The following is a 25136-nucleotide window of genomic DNA, read 5'->3' as shown; positions in this document are numbered from 1 at the left end:
AAGAGACCGACGTGGCAGCGGGACACATCGCCATGGAAACTGGAGCAGCCAGCGCACCGTTGTCATCATCAGATCCTCTCTATAGTCTGTGCTTTTTTCTCAGTGTCATAGAAACACCTTTCTTAACCTGTTTGGGATAGGGGGCAGTATTTTCACGTTCGGATGAAAAGCGTGCCCAAAGTAAACTGCCTGTTACTCAGGCCCAGAAGCTATAATATGCATATTATTAGTATATTTTGATAGAAAACACTCTGAAGTTTCTAAAACTGTTTGAATGATGTCTGTGAGTATAACAGAACTCATATGGCAGGCGAAAACCTGAGAAAAATCCAACCAGGAAGTGGGAAACCTGAGGTTTGTAGTTTTTCAAGTCATTGCCTTTCGTATATACAGTGTAAATGGGGTCATATTGCACTTCCTAAGGATTCCACTAGATGTCAACAGTCTTTAGAACCTTGTTTCAGGCTTCTACTATGAAGGGGGAGCGAATAAGAGCTGTTTGAACCAGGTGTCTGGCAGAATGCCTTGAGCTAAGTCACGCGCGCAGCCGTGAGAGCGAGCTCTGTGTTCCTTTTCATTTCTAAAGACAAAGGAATTGTCCGGTTGAAACATTATTGAAGATTTATGATAAAAACATCCTAAAGATTGATTCTTTACATCATTTGACATGTTTCTACGAACTGTAATATAACTTTTTTGACTTTTCGTCTGGACTTGCCCGCACCTTGTGAATTTCGATTGGTGAACTAAACGCGCTAACAAAAAGGAGGTATTTGGACATAAAGATGAACTTTATCGAACAAAACGAACATTTATTGTGGAACTGAGATTCCCGGGAGTGCATTCTGATGAAGATCATCAAAGGTAAGTGAATATTTATAACGCTATTTCTGACTTTTACTGACTCCACAACATGGCGGCTATCTGTATGGCTTGTTTTTGTGGCTTAGCACTGTACTCAGATTATTGCATGGTGTGCTTTTTCCGTAAAGCTTTTTTGAAATCTGACACAGTGGTTGCATTAAGGAGAAGTATATCTTTAATTCTATGCATAACACTTGTATCTTTTATCAAAGTTTATGATGAGTATTTCTGTAAATTGATGTGGCTCTCTGCAAATTTGCCAGATGTTTTCGAGGCACAACATTCCTGAACATAACGCGCCAATGTAAACTCAGATTTTTGGATATAAATATGAACTTTATCGAACAAAACATACATGTATTGTGTAACATGAAGTCCAATGAGTGCCATCTGATGAAGATCATCAAAGGTTAGTGATTAATTTTATCTCTATTTCTGCTTTTTGTGACTCCTCTCTTTGGCTGGAAAATGGCTGTATGTTTTTCTGTGACTAGGCCCTGACCTAACGATCATATGGTGTGCTTTCGCTGTAAAGCCTTTTTAAAATCGGACACGATGGCTAGATTAAAAAGAAGTTAAGCTTTAATTTGGTGTATTGCTCGTGAATGTATGAAAGTTAAATATTTCTAAAAAATATTTTTTTGAATTTCGCACTCTGCCATTTCAGCGGATGTTATCGAGGGGCCTAGCCTTAAGAAGTTTAAGATAGGGCCTTGGAGCAGTGTCAAGAAGATGTGTTAGTGGAAACAAAGCCAAGGAGAGAGACAGAAAGACAAGGAGAGAGAGAATAACAACATGAAGAGAGGGCAAAAAATAGGGAGGATGAGAGGGAAAGAGAAATGGGAGAAAAGAAAAGGGATGTATGGAGAGAGAATCATGAGAAAAAACATATTAGCAGGTCTAAACGAGCGGGGATAGAGTGGTCCTCACCTCGATGAAGCTGTTGAGGGTGGAGTTGGTGGGGTTGTGCGTGATGAGCAGCCGCATGTTCTTGTAGCACACCTCGGCCGGCGCCGGACGGTTCATACGGGCCATGTTGACAACCCTTACCCAGCTGGGGGTGCGAACGCAACACGGACAGGGACGCAAGGGGACCACAAACTGGTCGTCCACGGTGGCCACGGTCGCTGGTGGGCTAAACTCCTGTCGCCTTTAACCTTGCAGACGTTCTCAGTCCTGTCCCTCCTTTAAGAAGATAGATAAATACAAGTCTGTCCTCGGGTTTGTCGATCCTTGGGAGGGTCACTGTGGTTGGTTTAGATGAGGTCTTGGGGCTTTCACTGAAGAGTAGTGGAATAGTTAGTCCAATCACCCCATTAGGGTTCCTGAGAGAGGGTCTTAGAGTGACAGACCTAGGGTGTGGAGAGTCCTGGGAGGCAGGGAGCCCTCGATGCGTTGGTACCCAGGGATCAGTGCAGGGTATTAGGCGGAGAAGGCAGAGCAGTGGGCATCCTCCCCTGGATCAGCCTATGCTCTGGGATGTTGAGCGTGGCAGTAGTCTCCAGTCCTCTGCAAGAACGCCATCAAAAGCACAGCGCCAAGGGTGTAAAACTGTGCAGAGCCAACGGGGAGGAAAGGGGGGAGGCAAAGAAAGACAGAAGAGAGAGTTAACCACAAGCAAGATAAATCTGAGAAACAAACACGAAACACTGGCTGTATCCTCGGGAAGGACTGTCTGGAGAACAGATTACACAATGATATTTCCCTCTCTTTCTCACTCTCCCCCTCTCGTCTCTCCCCTCCCACATGACTGGCACTATGTAAACAGGGTCGGCTCCAAGCATAAGCGACATCAGTGGTTGATTAGGGTCCCCGGCCGCTAGGGGGCCCCCGAACCCCAAATAATGGAGAAAAAACATTTTTATAATAATAATTATTCATTAATTAATAAATAAATAGATAGATAAATAGATAGATAGATAGGAGAGAGCGATAGAGATAGATGGATAGCTGGATATATACAGTCTGGAGGTGTGTTGGGTCATTGTCCTGTTGAAAAACAAATGATAATCCCACTAAGCGCAAACCAGTTGGGATGGCGTATCGCTGCAGAATGCTGCGGTAGCCATGCTGGCTAAGTATGCCTTGAATTCTAAATAAATCACCAACAGTGTCACCAGCACAGCACCATCACACCTCCTCCATGCTTCACAGTAGGAACCACACGTGTGGAGATCATCCGTTCACCTACTCTGCTTCTCACAAAGCCACGGCGTTTGGAACTAAAAATCTAAAATGTACACTCATCAGACCAAAGGACAGATTTCCACTGGTCTAGCGTCCATTACTTGTGTTTCTTGGCCCAAACATGTCTCTTCTTATTATTGTGTGTTTTAGCAGTGGTTTCTTTGCAGCAATTCAACCATGAAGGCCTGTTTCATGCAGTCTCCTCTGAACAGTTGATGTTGAGATGTGTCTGTTACTTGAACTCTGAAGCATTTATTTGGGCTGCAATTTCTGAGGCTGGTAATTCTAATGAACTTATCCTCTGTAGCAAAGGTAACTATGGGTCTTCCTTTCCTGTGGCGGTCCTCATGAGAGGCAGTTTCATCATAGTGCTTGAAGGTTTTTGCGACTGCCCTTGAAGAAACTTTCAAAGTTCTTGAAGTTCTTCACTATTATTCTATAATGTAGAAAATAGTAAAAATTAAGAAAAACCATGGAATGAGTAGGTGTGTCCAAACTTTTGACTGGTATATATACACAGTATACACACACACTGAACAAAAATATAAACGCAACATGTAAAGTGTTGGTCCCATGTTTCACGAGATGAAATAACATTTCTGTTCACACACACACTGCATTCGGTAATTATTCAGACCCCTTGACTTTTTCCACATTTTGTTACGTTACATCCTTACTCAAAAAATATATATTTTAATTGCCTCATCAATTCACACACAATACCCTATAATGACAAAGCAAAAACAGGTTTAGAATTTTGGTCAAATGTATTAAAAATAAAGAAATGGAAATATTCAGACACTTTACTCAGGTGCTATGATGAAACTGTCTCTCAATCGTACCGCCACAGGAAAGGAAAAGTTCATTTGAGTTACCTGCCTCAGAAATTGCAGCCCAAATAAATGCTAAAGTAACAGACACATCTCAACATCAACTGTTCAGAGGAGACTGTGTGAATCAGGCTTTCATTTTAAAAAACTACAAAAATGGAAATATCACATTTACGTAAGTATTCAGACCCTTTACTCAGTACTTTGTTGAAGCACCTTTGGCAGTGATTACAGCCTCCAGTCTTCTTTGGTATGACGCAAGAAGCTTGGCACACCTGTATTTGGAGAGTTCCTTCCATTCTTCTCTGCAGATCCTCTCAAGCTCTGTCAAGTTGATGGGGAGCATCACTGCTCAGTTATTGTCAGGTCTCTCCAGAGATGTTTGATCGGGTTCAAGTCCAGGCTACTCAAGGACATTCAGAGACTTGTCCCTTAGGCATTCCTGCGTTGTCTTGAACCCGATCGAAAACATTTCTGGAGAGATCTGAAAATAGTTGTGCAGCAACGCTCCCCATCCAACCTGACAGTGCTTGAGGATCTGCAGAGAAGAATGGGAGATAGTCCCCAAATACAGGTGTGCCAAGCTTGTAGTGTCATACCCAAGAAGATTCAAGGATGTAATTGCTGTAAGGTGCTTCAACAAAGTACTGAGTAAAGGGTCTGAATACATTTCTTTGTCATTATGGGGTATTGTGTGTAGATTGACACAGATTTCTTTTTTTTATATACATAGAATAAGGCTGTAACCTAACAAAATGTCGTGGCCAAAAGTTGAGAATGACACAAATATAAGTGTGCTGCCTCAGTTTGTATGATGGCAATTTGCATATACTCCAGAATGTTATGAAGAGTGATCAGATGAATTGCAATTAACTGCAAAGTCCCTCTTTGCCATGCAAATGAACTGAATCCCCCAAAAACATTTCCACTGCATTTTAGCCCTGCCACAAAAGGACCAGCTGACATCATGTCAGTGATTCTCTCGTTAACACAGGTGTGAGTGTTGACGAGGACAAGGTTGGAGATCACTCTGTCATGCTGATTGAGTTCGAATAACAGACTGGAAGCTTCAAAAGGAGGATAGTGCTTGGAATCACTGTTCTTCCTCTGTCAAACATGGTTACCTGCAAGGAAACACGTGCCGTCATCATTGCTTTGCACAAAAAGGTCTTCACAGGCAAGGATATTGCTGCCAGTAAGATTGCACCTAAATCAACCATTTATCGGATAATCAAGACCTTCAAGGAGAGCGGTTCAATTGTTGTGAAGAAGGCTTCAGGGCGCCCAAGAAAGTCTAAAGTTGACTCAGCTGCGGGATCGGGGCACCACCAGTACAGAGCTTGCTCAGGAATGGCAGCAGGCAGGTGTAAGTGCATCTGCACACACAGTGAGGCGAAGACTTTGAGGATGGCCTGGTGTCAAGAATGGCGGAAAAGCCACTTCTCTCCAGGAAAAACATCAGGGAAAGACTGATATTCTGCAAAAGGTACAGGGATTGGACTGCTGAGGACTGGGGTAAAGTCATTTTCTCTGATGAATCCCTTTTCCGATTGTTTGGGGCATCCGGAAAAAAGCTTGTCCGGAGAAGACAAGGTGAGCGCTACCATCAGTCCTGTGTCATGCCAACAGTAAAGCATCCTGAGACCATTCATGTGTGGGGTTGCTTCTCAGCCAAGGGAGTGGGCTCACTCACAACTTTGCCTAAGAACACAGCCATGAATAAAGAATGATACCAAAACACCCTTCGAGAGCATCTTCTCCCAACCACCCAGGAACAGTTTGGTGACGAAGAATACCTTTTCCAGCATGATGGAGCACCTTGCCATAAGGCAAAAGTGATAACTAAGTGGCTCGGGGAACAAAACATCAATATTTTGGGTCCATGGCCAGGAAACTCCCCAGACCTTAATCCCATTGAGAATGTGTGGTCAATCCTCAAGAGGCGGGTGGACAAACAAAAACCCACAAATTCTGACAAACTCCAAGCATTGATTATGCAAGAATGGGCTGCCAGTCAGGCAGGATGTGGCCCAGAAGTTAATTGACAGCATGCCAGGGCGGATTGCAGAGGTCTTGAAAAAGAAGGGTCAACACTGCAAATATTGACTCTTTGCATCAACTTCATATAATTGACAATAAAAGGCTTTGACACATGAAATGCTTGTAAATTATACTTCAGTTTTCCATAGTAACATCTGACAAAAAATATCTAAAGATACTGAAGCAGCAAACTTTGTGGAAATTTATATTTGTGTCATTCTCAAAACTTTTGGCCACGACTGTATATACACATACTTTCTTATGGGGGGGCGGACTCAGTTGAGGTCTCAATTTCCTGTTGAGAGTTAGAATAGAAGACTACAACAAGGTGCAATTTCAAAATTTGGTTGTGCATCAGCAGTTTCTCTTTTTATGTCAGTCAGTTCCCATCCACAGTTTTTATGCAAGTAAAGTCATAACATGTATAAAAATAAAATAAAATAAATAAATAAATATCACGACAGCTGTGAGGGACACAGGAAGTTTCGGCATAATTTTATAAATGCCAACAGATCATTTGTTCGTTTGACATGGTGGGATCTTTTTGTGTCTGTAAAATGTATTATGCGAGAAATGGAGGTGTAAATTCCTTTACGCGCAAATAGTGATATAATAACCATCATATCGAAGTAAACTTGGACTCACGCAATGATATGGTGTGTGGTCCTCCGACGAAGACACGGGAAACCATGCAGTTTGTTGAGCTACAGATTAAATCAATTGTGATGAACTTCCCAGGGTGCTGAAAGTGCACAGGGATGAGTTTGACGCACCTTTCCAGTAAATGTAGAGTGATCTTATTCTGGTGACATGATGATCAATACTTGACTGCCGTTTGACAACCAAAAAATATTTTTCTCCTTATCCATAATAATCTCATCATGTAGACTAGCCTAGCCGCACTGTTGGCTAGAGCACACGTGCCAAGACCACATTTGCTATTTAACGCAACAGTTTTTGTTACCAACTATCTGTAGAGTTCCGCAACAAGTCAGTTTGGTGGAAACACACCACTGGTGGGAAAATGCACATATTTCATAGCTACTGACAGTCACTCAATTAACCATGTCAGCTAACAATTCTTAGCTGGCTAGACTAATTTACCAATCTATCTAAACTTGTAGTAATCATGGCCGAATGCCGACCGGGCATGCAGGATATGTCACTAGGGGCACTAATTTATTTTGTTTGCCACTCTCACTCAGATATCATTAACATCCCACTGGGCACAGATGTCAGTTCAACGTCTATTTTTTATTTACATTTGGTTGAGTTGTGAACTAATGTGAATTCAACAACAACAACAAAAATCACGTCATTGAATTTAGGTTAAAAGTTGGGTGAAAAAAATACTATCTTCCTTTACATTGATGACTTTTTGCAAATTCAATTAGTTTTTCGTGTTGATTCAAATTCATCATATTGACTTTTTTGTTGTTGAAATGACGTGGAAACAGCATTGATTCAACCATAAGTCTTCACAAAATTTGTAGAATTGCAGGAAATCAGCTTTAAAAACTGCAAAAAATGTCTCCATCCAATGGCAAAATGTGTAGAATTGCAGAAAGCTTGCTTTAAATCTACAACATTTTCTCTACTCCCCAAGGCAAAATGTGTAAAAAGAAAATTAACTTTAAAATTGACATTTTTCTCTCCATCATCAAGAGGGGGGCCACTAAAATGTTTGCTGTGAGGTGGGGGGGGGGGGGGGGGGGCTGCAACCAAATCTCGCTTAGGGCCCCCAAAAGGCTTGGGCCAGCCCTGTATGTAAATTATGATTCAAGATGGTGTGCATCATAAAATAATGGTTTGTTTATTAAATGAGCCACAAAAAGGCCTTCAATTCACCTTCCATCACTGTTTTCATTTCCCCAACCAATTTTCCACATTAGATATGCTGGAAATGATTCTCTAAGGGTCAAAATAACAATAAAAACATTACAATTATGAGAAAATTTTCACAGAGAACTGAATTTATCTGCTTTACTACCTACATACAATACGTGTTCAATAAAAAAATACGATTTCAGGAATTGTTTACAATTGCCCATTTAGTCCTGCTCCAGATTCAATTATATAATTATTAGCCTAGTCTACAATATTGAAGAATTGTGGAGCATTACACTGACACACACTAATACAGATAAACTTTATAACCTCAAAATCCAATTCAATCAGTGCCATAAAAAGCCAATAAGACTGCCCCCCAGCGAGCCGCTGTTTGACAGACACTGACCAACGGTAGACCCCCAGCCGCGCAAAAACGCACCTCGGTTCACTCCGACGACTTAAAACTGCCGGTGTGAAGAACACATTCAATCCACAGCAGATCCATATATTTATCTAAATATATGGCACTGGTCCACGTACATCGAATCCTCTGACCGCTCCTCGAATTATGAGTACACCCTACGACAAAGACAGACCAAACATCTCTTGCAGAACGGCTTTCAGCTTGTAGAGGGCTGGTTATGAGAGAACAGACGTGGCCAAATGAGTTTATGCGCCCGTCTCTACCGCGCTCTCGCCCCTCCCTGTGCTGCTTTAGCCTACCTTACGCAGCTAGCTCCCTGATCGGAATAATTCAGCCTGTTCTGTTGTTCCCAAGAGAATAACTGGAGGTAAACAGCTGACACCAAATACCCTTTTCTCTGACTCGGTTGAGACAGTTCAGACTTGATTTATTTATGGCACGTAGCCTACTCGGCTACACTCGGTCGGGTCTGCCGCTCATATCACAGCAAAGCAGACAGAGCCTCTGCTCATACGAGTGGAGAGAGAGCCGCCCACAACGGTCTATCCCACCCATCTTCATTCTTCAGTCTCATCTCAGTAAATAATGCTGAACCCGCCAAAAGTTTCTCTCACTTGCAGGAAGAAATAAGCATTGTCAGGGAAGTGTACAACCGTCTTCCACTAAATCTTTAATTTATCCCCAATGATTATCCTACAATGTAGTTTACCCATTCAAATCGCCAGGGTTGAGAGTGAAATTGAGGAGAATTTCTCCCCTTACTTCAAAGCAATGGAAATATTTGTGCCAATGTTCCATACATTTTTTATATTTTGTGTAAAGAGATTCTTGAAAGTTTATTAAAATGAATAAAGGCTCAGGTCCCCCACACTCTAAAAATTAAGGGTTCAAATCAAATTGTATTTGTCACATGCTCTGAATGCAATAAGTACCGTGAAATGCTTACTTACAAGCCCTTAACCAACAATGCAGTTAAAGAGTTAAGAGAATATTTGCCAAATAAAATAAAACATTTGAAAAAGTAACACAATAAAATAACAATAAACGAGGGTAGTCAGTGTGCGTAGGTAATTTGTACATAGGTAGGGATAGGTATGGGATGAAGTGACTATGCATTGTAGCAGCAACTATGCATTGTAGGGGGGGGGTCAATGTAAATAGTCCGGCAGTGTTATGGCTTGGGGGTAGAAGCAGTTAAGGAGCCTTTTGGTCCTAGACTTGGCGCTCCGGTACTGCTTGCCGTGCAGTAGCAGAGGGAAAAGGCTATGACTTGGTTGACTGGAGTCTCTGACAATTTTATGGGCTTTCCTCTGACACCGCCTATTATATAGGTCCTGGATGGCAGGAAGCTTGTTCCCAGTGATGTACTGGGCCTTACGGTCAGATACCGAGCAGTTGCCATACCAGGTGGTGATGCAACCGGTCAGGATGCTATCGATGGTGCAGCTGTAGAATTTTTGGAGGATCTGGGGACCCATGCCAAATCTTTTCAGTCTCCTGAGGGGGGAAAGGTTTTGTCGTGCCCTTTTGTGACTGTCTTGGTGTGTTTGGACCATGATATTGTGTTGGTGATGTGGACACCAAGGAACTTGAAACTCTCGACCCGCTCCACTACAGCCCCGTCGATGTTAATGGGGGCCTGTTCAGCCCGCCTTATCCTGTAGTCCACGATCAGCTCCTTTGTCTTGCTCACATTGTGGCAGAGGTTGTTGTACTAGCACCACACTGCCAGTTCTCTGACCTCCTCCCTATAGGCTGTCTCATCGTTGTCGGTGATCAGGCCTACCACTGTTGTGTCGTCAGCAAACTTAATGATGGTGTTGGAGTCGTGTTTGGCCATGCAGTCGTGGGTGAACAGGGAGTACAGGAGGGGACTAAGTACACACCCCTGAGGGGCCTCAGTGTTGAAGATTAGCGTGGCAGATGTGTTGTTGCCTACCATTACCACCTGGGGGCGGCCCATCAGGAGGTCCAGGATCCAGTTGCAGAGGTAGGTGTTTAGTCCTAGGGTCCTTAGCTTAGTGATGAGCTTTGTGGGCACTAGATTGTTGAACGCTGAGCTGTAGTCAATGAACAGCATTCTCACATAGGTGTTCCTTTTGTCCAGGTGAGAAAGGGTAGTGTGGAGTGCGATTGAGATCGCGTCATCTGTGGATCTGTTGGGGTGGTATGCGAATTGGAATGAGTCTAGGGTATCCGGGAAGATGCTATTGATGTGAGCCATGACCAGCTTTTCAAAGCACATCATGGCTACCAACGTGAGTGCTACGGGGCGGTAATCATTTAGGCAGGTTACCTTCGGTTTCTTGTGCACAGGGACTATGGTGGTCTGCTTGAAACGTAGATATTACAGACTCGGTCAGGGAGAGGTTGAAAATGTCAGTGAAGACACTTGCCAGTTGGTCCGCGCATGCTTTGAGTATACGTCCTGGTAATCAGTCTGGCCCCGCAGCTTTGTGAAAGTTGACCTGTTTAAAGGTCTTGCTCACATCGGCTACAGAGAGCATTATCACACAGTCATCCAGAACAGCTGGTGCTGTTCAACAAGGGTTCTTCTAAGATCCTCAAAGTTCTTTGAAGAACCTTATGGTTCTTGGCACTGAAAATTGCCCCCAAAAGGTTCTTCTAAGAACTCCATAGGAGGTGGGGTTCATCAAGGAACCTCGTTAGTTGGTGGGGGTTCTTGCAGGAACCTAACTGCCCAACTGAAATATTTGGACAGTTAGGACAGCAGGTGCAGGCACTTACCTGAACATTTTTAAGATCTCCTCAATTTAAGGAAAGGTTTGTATGATCTAAATATATATTGTTTTATGATGATACCATCTATCTTTTAATATTTGTGCAAATCTTTCTAAATCTGACAATGGACACGATTCATTGGATATCAATCAACAAAGAGGTAAGAACATGTATGCTATAAGAATATGTTGAAGGCTAGCTGTATTGGGGGCAGATACAGACGAGGAGGTATACAAAGGTATGTCAATTGGTATGTTATGCAGATCACTTGCATTATCATCCTCCATTACCTCTTCAATGAAAATTCGATAGACCTCTACATTATGGACAAGGCATGTGTGTCACGTTCCTGACCTGTTTTATGTTATTTTTGTATGTGTTTAGTTGGTCAGGGCGTGAGTTGGGGTGGGCATTCTATGTTTTGTGTTTCTATGTTTAGGTCACTTGTAATTAGCCTTATATGGTTCTCAATCAGGGACAGGTGTTTGACGTTTCCTCTGATTGAGAACCATATATAGGTTGGCTGTTCACACTGTTTGTTTGTGGGTGATTGTCTTCTGTGTCTGTGTATGTTGCACCACATGGGACTGTTTCGGTTTGTTTGTTCGTTTGATGTAGTCCGTTCCTGTTCGTGAGTTCTTCGTGCATTTATGTAAGTTCCATGTTTAGGTCTGTCTACGTCGTTTTCTTATTTTGTAGTTTGTTGAAGTGTTTTCGGTTTTCGTCAGTACTTTAATAAACTTCATTATGTCCAAATATCACGCTGCACTTTGGTCCAATCCCTACTCCTCCTCTTCGTCTGAAGAGGAGGACACCCGTTACAATGTGTATGAAAACCATTATCAACTGTTTTTTTTCATTCACATTTACCACAAAAACCAAGGTATAAATACTGTCGTGTGAATGTTTTCTTAATCATCTGCACATATTTTCTTTAGATTCACAGACCATTCCTACACCTCTGATGAGTATAACAGGAAACCTGTTCGATCCCCGTGCACTGTAAAATCATTCTGGCTATGGATACGGAGAACATCAACACATTAACATCAACAAGCCAGAGGATATACCCATTGGACTTGGGGCTCTGCTGGGGGTTTACCTCCTATTTAGATTTTTGTATTCTGCTTTGCCACTAAAATCATAATAAACACTAACAACTAAAATATTGTGTTACTGTTATGTTTATTATTATAATTAATAATCATAATATGGTGGGGGTGTTCAAAAATTAACCCCAAAAGGTTCGAGGATCCATTAAAAGGGGTTCTTCTTCAAAGATTTTATAGGGGTTCCCCACAGTTTCAATTTGAAGAACTCCTAAAGGAACCTTTCCTTTTTAAAGTGCACCATATAAATCCATGATGTTTGGCCTGCCATTTGCACTCTAAATAAACAATGAGAGTAAAGTGATCTAATGTTCCCATTTGTTGTTTTCAAATCAAATCACATTTTATTGGTCATGTACACACATTTTGCAGATATTTATCGCAGGTGCAGCAAAATGCTTATGTTTCTGGCTCCAACAGTGCAGTAATACAGAGCAATACACACAGATGCCAAAAAATGTAAATAAATCAAGAAATGTCACAACGAGCAATGTCAGTCTAGAATATAAATATACAATGAAGAAAAATATAAACGCAACATGTAAGGTGTTGATCGCATGTTTCATGAGCTGAAATAAAAAAAGCTTATACAGTGGGGCAAAAAAGTATTGTCAACCACCAATTGTGCATGTTCTCCCACTTAAAAAGATGAGAGAGGCCTGTAATTTTCATCATAGGTACACTTCAACTATGACAGACAAAATGAGGGGAAAAAATCCAGAAAATCACATTGTAGGATTTTTTATGAATTTATTTGCTAATTATGGTGGAAAATAAGTATTTGGTCAATAACAAAAGTTTCTCAATACTTTGTTATATACCCTTTGTTGGCAATGACAGAGGTCAAACGGTTTCTGTAAGTCTTCACAAGGTTTTCACACACTGTTGCTGGTATTTTGGCCCATTCCTCCATGCAGATCTCCTCTAGAGCAGTGATGTTTTGGGGCTGTTGCTGGGCAACACGGACTTTCAACTCCCTCCAAAGATTTTCTATGGGGTTGAGATCTGGAGACTGGCTAGGCCACTCCAGGACCTTGAAATGCTTCTTACGAAGCCACTCCTTCGTTGCCCGGGCGGTGTGTTTGGGATCATTGTCATGCTGAAAGACCCAGCCACGTTTCATCTTCAATGCCCTTGCTGATGGAAGGAGGTTTTCACTCAAAATCTCACGATACATGGCCCCATTCATTCTTTCCTTTACACGGATCAGTCGTCCTGGTCCCTTTGCAGAAAAACAGCCCCAAAGCATGATGTTTACACCCCCATGCTTCACAGTAGGTATGGTGTTCTTTGGATGCAACTCAGCATTCTTTGTCCTCCAAACACGACGAGTTGAGTTTTTACCAAAAAGTTATATTTTGGTTTCATCTGACCATATGACATTCTCCCAATCTTCTTCTGGATCATCCAAATGCTCTCTAGCAAACTTCAGACGGGCCTGGACATGTACTGGCTTAAGCAGGGGGACACGTCTGGCACTGCAGGATTTGAGTCCCTGGCGGCGTAGTGTGTTACTGATGGTAGGCTTTGTTACTTTGGTCCCAGCTCTCTGCAGGTCATTCACTAGGTGGTTCTGGGATTTTTGCTCACCGTTCTTGTGATCATTTTGACCCCACGGGGTGAGATCTTGCGTGGAGCCCCAGATCGAGGGAGATTATCAGTGGTCTTGTATGTCTTCCATTTCCTAATAATTGCTCCCACAGTTGATTTCTTCAAACCAAGCTGCTTACCTATTGCAGATTCAGTCTTCCCAGCCTGGTGCAGGTCTACAATTTTGTTTCTGGTGTCCTTTGACAGTTCTTTGGTCTTGGCCATAGTGGAGTTTGGAGTGTGACTGTTTGAGGTTGTGGACAGGTGTCTTTTATACTGATAACAAGTTCAAACAGGTGCCATTAATACAGGTAACGAGTGGAGGACAGAGGAGCCTCTTAAAGAAGAAGTTACAGGTCTGTGAGAGCCAGAAATCTTGCTTGTTTGTAGGTGACCAAATACTTATTTTCCACCATAATTTGCAAATAAATTCATTAAAAATCCTACAATGTGATTTTCTGGATTTTCTTTTCTCATTTTGTCTGTCATAGTTGAAGTGTACCTATGATGAAAATTACAGGCCTCTCTCATCTTTTTAAGTGGGAGAACTTGCACAATTGGTGGCTGACTAAATACTTTTTTGCCCCACTGTATGTATTTCTCTTGTCCAGATGGGAGAGGGCAGTGTGCAGTGTATGTATTTCTCTTGTCCAGATGGGAGAGGGCAGTGTGCAGTGTATGTATTTCTCTTGTCCAGACTGGGAGAGGGCAGTGTGCAGTGTATGTATTTCTCTTGTCCAGATGGGAGAGGGCAGTGTGCAGTGTATGTATTTCTCTTGTCCAGACTGGGAGAGGGCAGTGTGCAGTGTATGTATTTCTCTTGTCCAGATGGGAGAGGGCAGTGTGCAGTGTATGTATTTCTCTTGTCCGGATGGGAGAGGGCAGTGTGCAGTGTATGTATTTCTCTTGTCCAGACTGGGAGAGGGCAGTGTGCAGTGTATGTATTTCTCTTGTCCAGATGGGAGAGGGCAGTGTGCAGTGTATGTATTTCTCTTGTCCAGACTGGGAGAGGGCAGTGTGCAGTGTATGTATTTATCTTGTCCAGATGGGAGAGGGCAGTGTGCAGTGTATGTATTTATCTTGTCCAGATGGGAGAGGGCAGTGTGCAGTGTATGTATTTCTCTTGTCCAGATGGGAGAGGGCAGTGTGCAGTGTATGTATTTCTCTTGTCCAGACTGGGAGAGGGCAGTGTGCAGTGTATGTATTTCTCTTGTCCAGATGGGAGAGGGCAGTGTGCAGTGTATGTATTTATCTTGTCCAGATGGGAGAGGGCAGTGTGCAGTGTATGTATTTCTCTTGTCCAGCCTGGGAGAGGGCAGTGTGCAGTGTATGTATTTCTCTTGTCCAGATGGGAGAGGGCAGTGTGCAGTGTATGTATTTCTCTTGTCCAGATGGGAGAGGGCAGTGTGCAGTGTATGTATTTCTCTTGTCCAGACTGGGAGAGGGCAGTGTGCAGTGTATGTATTTCTCTTGTCCAGATGGGAGAGGGCAGTGTGCAGTGTATGTATTTATCTTGTCCAGACTGGGAGAGGGCAGTGTGCAGTGTATGTATTTCTCTTGTCCAGATGGGAGAGGGCAGCGTGCAGTGTATGTATTTCTCTTGTCCAGATGGGAGAGGGCAGTGTGCAGTGTATGTATTTCTCTTGTCCAGATGGGAGAGGGCAGTGTGCAGTGCGATAACGATCGAGTCCTCCGTGGATCTGTTGGGGCTGTACGCAAATTGTAGCGGGTCTAGTGTTCAAACAAAGGATCCAACTCGGGGAAGTTGAATTTCTGGTGGAAATGCTGTTAAGTGACCGCCGATCTAATATCCAAAGGTTATTTCCGGCTGTAGTTAACCTTTCACGAGCCTCTACCCCGGGTCCGGGATCACCCCCCACCCCCCCCACACACTGATTAGCATAGCTAGCATAGCTTCACAAGTAGATAGTAGCATCTAAATATCATTAAATCACAAGTCCAAGACACCAGATGAAAGATACAGATCTTGTGAATAAAGCCACCATTTCAGATTTTTAAAATGTTTTACAGGGAAGAACCAATATGTAAATCTATTAGCTAAACACGTTAGCAAAATACACAATTTCTTTGTCCACCATTTTTTCTCTCCACCAGTAGCTATCACCAATTTGGCTAAACTAAGATATTGATAGCCAATAACCAATAAAAAAACTCATCAGATGACAGTCTGATAACATATTTATGGTATAGGATAGGTTTTGTTAGAAAAAAGTGCATATTTCAGCTAGAAATCACAGTTTACAATTGCACCGACCATCACAACTCGACTAGAATTACTATAGAGAGCAACGTGTATGACCAATTTACTCATCATAAAACATTTCATAAGAATAGACAAAGCATAGCAATGGAAAGACCCAGATCTTGTGATTCCAGACAATATTTCAGATTTTCTAAGCGTTTTACAGCGAAAACACAATAAATCGATAAGTTAGCATACCACATGTGCAAACGTTACCAGAGCATCGATTCAAGCCAAAGAGAGCTATAACGTAATCATCGCCAAAATATATTAATTTTTTCACTAACCTTCTCAGAATTCTTCCGATGACACTCCTGTAACATCATTTTACAACATACATATAGAGTTTGTTCGAAAATGTGCATATTTAGCCATACAAAACCGTGGTTATACAATGACAATACTGGCAAATCAAGCCTCAAAATGTCGGACGTCATCTTTCAGAGTGATATAGTTTAATCGAAAGCTAATCATATACTTGACTAAAAAATACAGGGTTGACAGGAATCGAAAGACAAATTAGTTCTTAATGCAACCGCTGATTTACATTTCTAAAATTATCCTTACTGTGCAATACAGGGTTCGCCAAGTGAAGCGATAACAAACAAAATGGCGGATTATGCGTTTAAAATATTTCGACAGAACAACGATTTATCATATTAAATATTTCTTACTATGAGGTGATTTTCCATCAGATTCTTGGGCAATGTATCCTTTCTTGGGTCTAATCTTCTTTTGGTCGATAGATGTCCTCTGTCCTTCGAAATGTCCACTAAACATCGACCGAGACCCCGAAACGTGACCAAAGCTTCAAAGTGCACGACAAAGAAATTCCTCAAAATCGCACTAAACGGATATAAATTGCTATAAAACGGTTCAAATTAACTACATTATGATGTTTTTAACAACTTTAACGACTAAAAACATGACCGGAGAAATATCACTGGCTAAACAACCATTTGGAAAGAGGCAAGTCCGATGTTCATCTTGCGTAAAACGCGCGAAGGGAAAGGACGGTACTTCCACGTCTTCTTGTTTTATAGTGGCTCTGATTGTGCAATCGACTCCATTCAAAGCGTGATGACGTACTGACACCCAGAGGAAGACGTAGGCAGTGTCGCTTTCTCCATATCATGTTCAGGCACCTTAAAACCGACCCCAGATCAGGGGTCAAAATTTCTGAAATCTGACTCCCTGTCAGGAAAAGTGCTGTAGAAGTAGTTCTGTACCACTCAGACAAAATTCCAACGGCTATAGAAACTAGAAAGGGTTTTCTATCCAATAATAACAATAATATGCATATTGTACGATCAAGAATTGAGCACGAGGCAGTTTAATTTGGAGACCAAAAAATGCTAATGCGGAACAGCACCCCCTATAGTTGCAAGAAGTTAATAATGTAATACATTATTATTATTTTTAAATACTGTCAAGTTGGCTAGGTGCTAGAAACAGGGCGACCATGTCTTTTTGGCACAATCTTGCTTTCATTGCCGCCGTTCATTGCCTTGTCTGTTCAGCAGGTCTCCCTTTCCCTGGAGCTACCCTTTCTAAACAATAGCCATACAGCTCTTAGGTCTAGCCTCTACCTGCCTTGCATGCCCAGGCAACTAAATGGCAAGTAAATTGCAAACCTATTCTATACCACCCTGACAATCATGCTTGATGCTTGAGAAAACAGTAAAGTCCAACCCCATAATCTTAAAGTGAAGTGACAAACATATTCTAGGTGGGTGAGCAGCACAGGGCATTGACTCAGCAGTTAAACAAACAGAAACACACAATTACAGGCTGAGGTCCCTGAGGAGGGTCCAATTCCCAGAAGTCAGTACAAGTGGGACCTATGGTGGAGCTTAATTGTGTGGTGCTGTGCTGTGTGTTTGTGCCGGTTAGACTCAAGGGTCACATGCAATCAACAGGAGAGAAAGCGAGAGGCAGGGATGTTGAGATCAGTAAATCTCAGGAGGTACAAGGTTGATGGATGCACACATACACAACACGTGAACTGACGTGAAAAATGTAAGGATCCGATCTAATGGGTCTAGGACTTTTGACACCACTAAACTAGAATGAGTTTGTTTTCATTCTATTACTATGGTTGACACACCAAGGGCAATTCCACATTTCACAGGTTTGGACATCACAGCGCAGCACAGTAGACACAGTAAAGTACAGTGCAGTACAATACAGCACAGAACAGTAGATTAGGGTAGAGTTCAGTATAGTGCAGTAGAGTAGGGTAGAGTTCAGTACAGCACAGTAGGGTAGAGTTCAGTACAGTAGGGTAGAGTTCAGTACAGTAGGGTAGAGTACAGTGCAGCTGAGTAGGGTGGAGTTCAGTACAGTAGAGTATTGTTCAGTACAGTACAGTAAAGTAGGGTAGAGTTCAGTACGGTGCAGTAGAGTATTGTTCAGTACAGTACAGTAAAGTAGGGTAGAGTTCAGTACAGTGCAGTAGAGTAGGGTAGAGTTCAGTACAGTGCAGTAGAGTATTGTTCAGTACAGTAGAGTTCAGATCAGTGCAGTAGAGTTCAGTACAGTGCAGTAGAGTATTGTTCAGTACAGTACAGTTCAGATCAGTGCAGTAGAGTTCAGTACAGTGCAGTAGAGTTCAGTACAGTGCAGTAGAGTAGAGTTCAGTAGAGTAAAGTAGGGTAGATTTCAGTACAGTGCAGTAGAGTTCAGTACAGTGCAGTAGAGTAGAGTTCAGTAGAGTAAAGTAGGGTAGAGTTCAGTACAGTATCAGTACAGTGCAGCTGAGTAGGGTAGAGTACAGTACAGCACAGTAGGGTAGAGTTCAGTACAGTGCAGTAGAGTTCAGTACAGTGCAGTAGAGTAGAGTTCAGTAGAGTAAAGTAGGGTAGAGTTCAGTACAGTGCAGTAGAGTTCAGTACAGTGCAGTAGAGTAGAGTTCAGTAGAGTAAAGTAGGGTAGAGTTCAGTACAGTAGGGTAGAATTCAGTATAGTGCAGCTGAGTAGGGTAGAGTTCAGTACAGCGCAGCTGAGTAGGGTAGAGTACAGTACAGCACAGTAGGGTAGAGTTCAGTACAGTGCAGTAGAGTTCAGTACAGGGCAGTAGAGTAGAGTTCAGTAGAGTAAAGTAGGGTAGAGTTCAGTACAGTGCAGTAGAGTTCAGTACAGTGCAGTAGAGTAGAGTTCAGTAGAGTAAAGTAGGGTAGAGTTCAGTACAGTGCAGTAGAGTTCAGTACAGTAGAGTAGAGTTCAGTAGAGTAAAGTAGGGTAGAGTTCAGTACAGTAGTGTAGAGTACAATGCAGTAGAGTAGGGTAGAGTTCCAAACAGTGCAGTAGTGTAGAGTGCAGTAGTGTGCAGTACAGTGCATTACAATGTACTGTACTGCGAGAGAGAGAGGTTGCTGAACATAACAGTATGCCAGTGGAAGGGAGGACAGTAGCAGGTGACCCAACTGTTGTTTGTGACTATAATGATTTCCCATGATTTTTCAGTTGCAGGAATTCAGGAGTTTTTGGTCATTCCACTACCAATTCAAATTTTAACCACAAAATGTATATCAGTAAAATCACTAACTAATTGTCAGGTCTATCATTACTTGTTAATTCTTCAAGAATTTCCTTTCTTTTTCAGTTTCAGACCAATGCCTACTTCTCATTTAAAACATCGTTTTTTGTTCTTAAAATAGCCTTTCATTTGACACCCAATTTGAAATGATCTTATGAACTAGTTTTTGTTGGTACACGTTGGTTCTCATGGGTCCTTTTTGATGGAAATGCCCCCCCTCCCTCACACATGTATTATCCTCCATTGAGCTCCCATCCCACTGGGCACTCACTGGTTGAGTCAACTTTATTTCCACATCATTCAATGGAATAGATGTTGAATTGACATCTGTGCCCAGTGGGATGGCTATATGCCATTATAATATGGAGTGGCTGTCTCTTCAGAACAATTACCCAGCTCTTTTTTACACTGACAATTTTTCGAGCAGCTGTGGGCATCTGGGGCCTGGGCATGATGGCACTTAAAAATAAACCGGAAACCAGGGAGTGGAGGGTCGACTGCACACCTTTCAGGACCAACATGGTTTGGGATGAGAGCCCATTTGCTATCCATCCTCAAGATACCACCGCCACCCCCACCGGGCCCAACAGTCCACCCCGGATCAACATTGGGGGTTTCATGTGCAGATGCATCCCTAGTGCCCGTGCACTCAGCACCCATGTCACGTTGTTGCAACGTGTCCCCTTGGAATTTGGAGATATTTATTTCTGCACCTTGGAGGTGGTCATAGAGGTGCTTGCCTGGAGGCCTCAGTTCAGGCTCAGTTCTCAAAAGTTTGAGGAGACAGACTAGGCACGTGGATGATCAGATAGGTCGAGTTGCTATTTTGGAGAATATTTTTTTAAAACTAAAATATTTAACCTTTATTTAACTAGGCATGACAGTGAAGAACAAATTCTTATTTACAATGACGGCCTACCCTGACCAAACCTTCCCCTAACCCAGACGACGCTGGGCCAATTGTGCGCCGCCCTATGGGACTCCCGATCATGGCCGGTTGTGATACAGCCCGGGATCAAACCAGGGTCTGTAGTGATGCCGCTAGCAGTGCCTTAGACCGCTGCGCCACTCGGGAAATGCCAAGTAATTTCACTGTGCCAAGATGGTGGCCTCCTTAAAATTCTGCCGTTTATTATTATGGCGGTGACCTCTTCAAAGAATGATGGTTTAATCGTTGTGGAGACACGATATGAGAGGTCAAGTGAGTGTAGCATCATGCGGCGGGGTGACGGTTGTGACTGAATGTGGTCTGTGTGTGTGTTTATGTGTGAGTTTTGTCCGTGTATGTGTCTCAGTGTGTTTGTCTCGGTGTGTGTGTGTCTCGGTGTGTAACCTCCATGTCCAACAGGGCTGTTTTGACACCAGGCACTTCAGTGAAGCGATTTCCCTGAGTGGGGACCTGATGCTCTCTCAACTGAAACGTAACTAAAAATAAACCTGCCAGCTGCTTTCTGATGCATTTAGGCCAGTGGGTACAGAGAACCGAGGGCTGCACAGTATGACATAACATGGGAGAGTTGGGGAGGGAGGCTGTGTGTGTGTGTGTGTGTGTGTGTGTGTGTGTGTGTGTGTGTGTGTGTGTGTGTGTGTGTGTGTGTGTGTGTGTGTGTGTGTGTGTGTGTGTGTGTGTGTGTGTGTGTGTGTGTGTGTGTGTGTGTTTTGAAATCAAAGACGTGCTTCATGAATTTTGAGCCATCCACTGACCACTGCCATTTGAAAATTAAGAAGGCAGGCCATACTAAATTAGGAAATAAAAATGATTGGCATGGAAATGGATACTGATATGGGGGGTGAAATTAAATTAGTTGCAACAAATCCATTTTCATCAACATACCTAACAAATGTCCTACAGTAACCTTTCAACACAGACTACCAAAACAAGAAATCACAGCACACCAATCGTTCCAATAAGAGTAACAATAAAACTTCAAATGCATGAAATAGGTCTGCTACAACAAGCTTCACATTGTAACACTGTTGTCATGGTAGCAGGGTAACACACAACACAGCAATGGGGTGAGAATATCCTATACATTCATGAAGATGTTGCAGCCAACTTCAAAGCAGCACCATTCCACTAGGGGTTAAAGGTCGCAACCGGAGGTGCCCAAACAGAAGAAGCAGTGGAGCAGCAGCTGAGAGCCCTTTCCCAGAAGTCAGTGCTTCAGAAGGCGTCAATACCACCCCCCCTCCCAGATGTCATTAGCAGCAATATTTCATACATCCACCTAGAGGAATGCAGGTGGCCTCTAAACCATTTCAAACCAGCGTCACGTCTATAGGCCTGAAACATCAGCCTACGCGTGAAGGTTTACAACCGACCTGGGAGCTCCATGTACAGAGTGTGACTTGGCTGGGTCGTGTTCAGAGGGGAGAGAACGTTTTGAAACTGGAGGTAGACTAGGACTTCCTGGATTTATCCATTATGAACACACATATTTTCCCTTTCTGTTGCAAAATGTTCCGCTACGGTGTGCCCTGGTGGACACGACCCTGAACTGAAGTGAACTACGCCACAAACTCTTTATGCAGCCAGTCACACATTAGAGGTTAGCATTTTGAGTCGTATTTACCAGTTGGGGGAGTGGGGAGGCTTTGATTTTCATTGCCTCAACATGGCTCCTGAATTCCCTCGTCCGACATTTACATAACTTGATCCCTGACCTTTGAGTGGAACCTTCCTGACCGAGGCTGGGCCTCCACTGGCTGTCATCACGAGGGCAACAAAAGAGACATCTGTCATCGATCAACAGCACACAGAACTGGAGCAAAACTCCAGGCATGGTATGTCCATGTCCTGAACACATGAACACAACCTTTCCTCCATGGGAAACGGAGTAGGTCAGCAAGCAACCCACAGTGAAAAACATTAGCCATCATGACTGAATACATGATCACAGTAATGATGGCCCCAAACACTGATCTTCAGTCAGTTTTGCATTTACCCACCTAATGGTTAGGCAACAAAGCCTACTTTCAAAAACTTTCACACAATTTTTGTTGCAGTTGCAAGTGACATCTCAATCAACTGTGCTGATACATGAAGGAACTAAAGCACTGTTTCAATGGCATGCAACATCCAATCAAAATTAAGCTGCTTTTGTAATTTCATTCCATATGGTCATCTGCTGCATTACATGGTGATTTCACAAAGTATGGGATTTTAATGAATGAATCCTTTATCGCCTGATCCTAATAAATCAAAATAAAATAAATCACAAGACACTTCACTTAGCCTATATTCAACATACACCGAATGTACAAAACATTAGGAACACCTGCTCTTTCCAAGATATGGACTGACCAGGTAAAAGCTATGATCCCTTATTGATGTCACTTGTTAGATCCACTTCAATCAGTGTAGATGAAGGGGAGGAGACAGGTTAACGAAGGATTTTTAAGCCTTGAGACCATTGAGACACGAATTGTGTATGTGTGCCATTCAGAGGGTGAATGGGCAAGACACGTTTTCTTTTTATTCAAGAATGGTCCACCACCCAAAGGCCATCCAGCCAACTTGACAACTGTGGAAAGCATTGGAGTTAACATGGGCCAGCATCCCTGTTGAACGGTTTCGACACCTTGTAGAGTCCAAATTAAAGCAGTTCTGAGGGCAAAAGTGGGGGTGCAACTCAATATTAGGAAGATGTTCCTAATGTCTGGTATACTCAGTGTACAGGACATACTTCACAAGACACAGACAATATTAGTTGGTAGGTCATTTTATTGTCCTTCTGTGTTAAGGAACCTGTTGCTCGTTGATATGAGGGGTAAACTCTGTGCATAAGATAAATCTCTACCCCAACCTAATGATAGAGTGCTAGTGTCTGGAGTTCAATGCTCTGCTTCGCTCTCTGATCAGCTCTGTATTATTGGGAGGAAATGGATTCATCATGATTTCCATCCTCCCCCATTCTCACAATCAATGAACCAGACCCTGGGTCTACTGTGACACACACACAAGGAAGAGGGAAAGGACAGGAGACAGGCCCTAGGACCAGTGTGTCTGGGCTGGCTCAGCTTGGTTGCCTACTGTGGTATCCCTGAGTTGTGCCAAAGGTGGTTGCCAAAGGAAAATAAAACATTTCACTTTGTCTGGTAAATACACTTCCTAGAGATTACACATATGCTTTTGTTGACAGGAAACTTTTCTTTGGTGAAGCCGGCTATATTGTGGTATGGTTATTTTCCGTTGCTAACCACCAGAACGATGCACAACACTGGGAGTTCAACCAATGCACACACTCCCGATGTTGTGTCCCATAGCTAAGGCCCATTATGGAGATTGCCTCCCTCACAGCAGGTCACAGACAATGGGCGTGTCCAAATTATCTCTCCTTCCTCTTGAAGTGTGCACTCGTTCACTGATCCCCACAAATTTAAAAGCATTGGATTGGTGTTGGCATGGGCTAGAGGGAGTTTCCATATACTAGTCATTTCCTTTTAAATCCATGAAGGGAAGTGAACAAGTGCACACTTCAGGAGAAAGATCATTTGTGTGGGTGTTGTTCGTGGCTTCTACAGACAGGAGTGAGTTTTTAGAAACCACTAATTTACAGCAAGGATCCACTTAACCTATTTCTCCTTTCACTTCTGACACTGCATCCTAGCAGTCAAGGTGAAAAAAATATATACTACCACAATCTAGGCCAATCTACTCCTTCCAACCAAAACCGAAACATCCTAATGTGAGTAACTAGACTCAATTCTAATCTGACTGATATTACACTACGCTAAGCGTTCATATTTTTAGGATAAAGAAACAAATCAAATCATATTGTATTGGTCACATACACATATTTAGCAGATGTTATTGCGGGTGTAGCTAAATGCTGGTGTTCCTAGCTCCAACAGCGCAGTAATATCGAACAATTCACAAATCTAAAAGTAAAATAATGGAATTAAGAAATATATAAATACTAGGATGAGCAATGTCGGAATGGCATTGACTAAAATACAGTAGAATACAGCATTTACATACAGTTGATGTCGGAAGTTTACATACACTTAGGTTGGAGTCATTAAAACTCATTTTTCAACCACTCCACAAATTTCTTGTTAACAAACTATAGTTTGGCAAGTCGGTTAGGACATCTACTTTGTGCATGACAAGTAATTTTTCCAACAATTGTTTACAGACTTCACTTATAATTCACTGTATCACAATTCCAGTGGGTCAGAAGTTTTACATACACTAAGTTGACTGTGCCTTTAAACAGCTTGGAAAATTCCAGAAAATTATGTCATGGCTTTAGAAGCTTCTGATAGGCTAATTGACATCATTTGAGTCAATTAGAGGTGTACCTGTGAATTTTTATTCAAGGCCTACCTTCAAACTCAGTGCCTCTTTGCTTGACATCATGGGACAATCAAAAGAAATTAGCCAAGACCTCAGAAAAAAGAATTGTAGACCTCCACAAGTCTGGTTCATCCTTGGGAGCAATTTCCAAATGCCTGAAGTTACCACGTTCATCTGTACAAAACAATAGTACGCAAGCATAAACACCATGGGACCACGCAGCCGTCATACCTCTCAGGCAGGAGACGCGTTCTGTCTCCTAGAAATGAACGTACTTTGGTGCAAAAAGCGCAAATCAATCCCAGAACAACAGCAAAGGACCTTGTGAAGATGCTGGAGGAAACGGGTACAAAAGTATCTGTATCCACAGTAAAACGAGTCATATATCGACATAAACTGAAAGGCCGCTCAGCAAGGATA

General features: G+C 42.6%; 1 protein-coding gene across 5 annotated transcripts in view; it reads right to left on the bottom strand.

Annotated features, from left to right (window-relative positions):
* Positions 1 to 25136, bottom strand: part of LOC139559325 (protein tyrosine phosphatase type IVA 3) — a 64846-nt gene that overhangs the window by 19938 nt on the left and 19772 nt on the right. For 2 of the 5 annotated variants that reach the window (XM_071375225.1, XM_071375221.1), the window contains exon 2: positions 1795 to 2415. In XM_071375225.1, coding sequence (XP_071231326.1) covers positions 1795 to 1899 — 105 coding nt within the window. In that variant the 5' untranslated portion in view covers positions 1900 to 2415. Of the gene's footprint in view, positions 1 to 1794; positions 2416 to 6566; positions 7578 to 8190; positions 8453 to 8474; positions 8673 to 25136 lie in introns of those variants that run through there. The other 3 variants (XM_071375223.1, XM_071375222.1, XM_071375224.1) reach the window with 3 other exon arrangements.

Source organism: Salvelinus alpinus, chromosome 29 (assembly GCF_045679555.1).
Source record: "Salvelinus alpinus chromosome 29, SLU_Salpinus.1, whole genome shotgun sequence".
NCBI classification, from domain to species: Eukaryota; Metazoa; Chordata; class Actinopteri; order Salmoniformes; family Salmonidae; genus Salvelinus; species Salvelinus alpinus.
This window is presented reverse-complemented; position numbering and strand designations above follow the sequence as displayed.